General features: G+C 46.2%; 1 protein-coding gene across 1 annotated transcript in view; it reads right to left on the bottom strand.

Annotated features, from left to right (window-relative positions):
- Window positions 1–2,056, bottom strand: part of zgc:153675 (uncharacterized protein LOC768179 homolog) — a 31,743-nt gene extending 29,687 nt beyond the window's left edge. The window contains exons 1-2 of the mRNA XM_043717069.1: window positions 1,986–2,056; window positions 1,698–1,859 (exon numbers count right to left, since the gene is read on the bottom strand). Of these exons, the coding sequence (XP_043573004.1) occupies window positions 1,698–1,706 (9 nt within the window). The 5' untranslated portion in view covers window positions 1,707–1,859; window positions 1,986–2,056. The remainder of the gene's footprint in view (window positions 1–1,697; window positions 1,860–1,985) is intronic.
- Window positions 2,057–2,772: the final 716 nt, after the last annotated feature.

The raw sequence follows: 2,772 nt of genomic DNA on the forward strand, positions 1-2,772 counted from the left end.
AGGTCCAGGATGGGGAGGGAGGTGTCAGAGATGGTCCGGGTGAATTTAAGGTCAGGGTGGAATGTGTTGGTGAAGTTGATGAGTTGCTCAACCTCCTCGCGGGAGCACGAGGTGGCGCCAATGCAGTCATCAATGTAGCGGAGAAAGAGGTGGGGAGTGGTGCTGGTGTAATTACGGAAGATCAACTGCTCTACGTAGCCAACAAAATTGCCCATGCTAAATTGTCCATAGCGTTCAGGGATATGTAGACTAGGTGCATTAGTCAGGGTAAACGTAGATAATAGGTGAGGGGAATGGATCTAGGTGGGATGCTCCAAGGGTCGGTGTGGACTTGTTGGGCCGAAGGGCCTGTTTCCACACTGTTGGGAATCTATGATTCTTAGCTGCATTCCCTCTGAAGGCAGTTATCTGTCTCACCATGTGGAGATGTAAAGAGCTCTCCAGGTCTGGTCTTACACAGCCCAGTACAGTTGAAGCAAATCCTTCTTAATCAACCAGCCAATGCACCACTTGCCTAAATATATCAGTGTGCTTTCTATATTTTGTTTACAATGACACAAATTTAAATGGCGTTTGACCTTGTAAAACATTTCAAGTGTTTCTATTTTACCACTCAACATAAATAGGCTGTCATTCACCTAATCTGTATATATTCCTTTTCTGTCTGTGTCCTCCTCAGTGCTTACACTCCCATTTGGCTTTGTACCAATATCAAAGTTGGATGCCTAACTCTCAGACCCCTCCCCTAAATCATACAGACTGTAAATCCCCAAAGTCCCAAGTGCTGGCTCTCGTGAGATCCCACCAGTAAAAATTTAGCAACCAGAAAGTGACCAGTATCTTCCTTCAAAAATTCATTGACAATGCTAACAGTTACCCCAAACCCATGGCCCCTCATGTTATAGCACAACGGTTTACTGTGGCACTGACCTTTTGAAAATCCAAATTTATACCACTTCACTGGTTCCCCCTCACCTAAGTAAGAAAGCGATACAGGTTTCAAAATAACTGTACAATTGCCGAGTAACAGATCACCTTTTCCCGTATTTGGGTCAACGACTAAGGCAGACACCTCTTGCTAATTGAGTTTTGTAATGTTTCCGATAGTAGGCACAACAATCCAACAGCAGATGCTATAGTACAAGACAAAGAGATGAAACAGACAAAGGCAATTGCAGATGGTCGAGGGAAGGGAGCTAAGTTAACCGCCCCATCTCTTCTCCCCATGATGACATGGCAGCGCTGACTTGTCACTGCCGACCTGGGATGATGGGAGTGGGGCAAACTGTGTCTGAGTTGGACACATATCAAAGCGTTTGTATAAATAGATTGGGCTTGTTTGCAAACATACAACGCAGGTTCACAAAGTGCACCGAAATGTACAAAGCGTGTCGCTTTTTACCTCGTGGTGACTCCGGGCAATTAACAAATGCTGCAAACATTTGGAACAGGTTTTGTGTGAGAGAGAGAGAGGGGAGATCTTTTCGCTCCGTAAATAAGGGCAACCTGCCCATGTTGACAAGAACACTGAGGGACTGGCCCTTGTTATGCTTTTTAAACAATGCAACTGAGTTGAGCAGCTCAATAAACAATTTAAAATTTGAGAACTTTCTCCGGACACCAAAAAAAACCAGGAGTTGTGTTATTTTGTCTCTGTGACCAGAGAGAGAGAGCTGAGACAGCCCTCCGGCTCCTACCTTCACCATTCTGCGGTGTGCTCCCCGGCTCTGGTGATTGGGGTAACGCCGCTGCAGGCTCCCTCAATCCCGGTCTCTCAGAAACACTTTCCCGGTCCCTCTGCAACGCGAACGCTGCCGACGTGGCGCTCCACCCCACACTACAACCGGACGTGGCGTCAACTACAGCGAGAGAAAAAAACTATACACTAAAAAACAAAGTCTGTTAACCGTCTCTGCACAGATGTCAGTGTCTGGGGCTCGGGGGAAGGGTACCCACACCGACTGCAAACCCATCTGCTCCTTTACCTCTCTCTCACACACAAAAGGTGGAACTCTCTGTGAAAAGGCTAATTTCAACTGACTGCTGCTATCCCACACAAATTAGTCTGCATGCAGCAATCCCCAGTAAATATTGACTCACCCTCGGGCAGCCAATGTTAGTTTTGATCCTTTTTGCAAGCCTTTGTGAAGCTATTTATTGTCAATATTGACATAGTCCCTGGACCAGCCTGTTCACGAGATTTTGGGTCACTGTCCACGTTTACAAAGTCAGCCAGACCTCCTTTAAATATTGATCAATTCCTGGATCTGCTGCGATTATTGACACACTGTGGGTTACTTGCTGTAAATCACCAGCCATTTCTTCGATCAGGGCTCTTTCAAAGTCGATTGAATTAGATGGTCCAAAATTTTACACAATCCAGTGGGAAAGGCAAGGCGGGAGGGCGGTGGTCATAGAGTCATCGAGATGTACAGCACAGAAACAGACTCTTCGATCCAACCTGTCCATGCTGACCAGATATCCCAACCCAATCCAGTCCCACCTGCTCACACCCAGCCCATATTCCTCCAAACCTTCCTATTCACATACCCATCCAGATGCCTTGAGGGTGTTGCAATTGTAGCAGCCTCCACCACTTCCTCTGTCAGTTTATTCCATACATGTAGCACCCTCTGCATGAAAAAGGTATGAAAAAAAATCTTTCCCCTCTCACTGTAAACCTATGCCCTCTAGTTCTGGACTCCCCCATCCCATGGTTGTCTATTTATCCTAACCATGCCCTTAATGATTTTATAAACCTCTATAAGGTCA

This window comes from Chiloscyllium plagiosum, chromosome 26 (genome assembly GCF_004010195.1).
Source record: "Chiloscyllium plagiosum isolate BGI_BamShark_2017 chromosome 26, ASM401019v2, whole genome shotgun sequence".
Taxonomy (NCBI): domain Eukaryota; kingdom Metazoa; phylum Chordata; class Chondrichthyes; order Orectolobiformes; family Hemiscylliidae; genus Chiloscyllium; species Chiloscyllium plagiosum.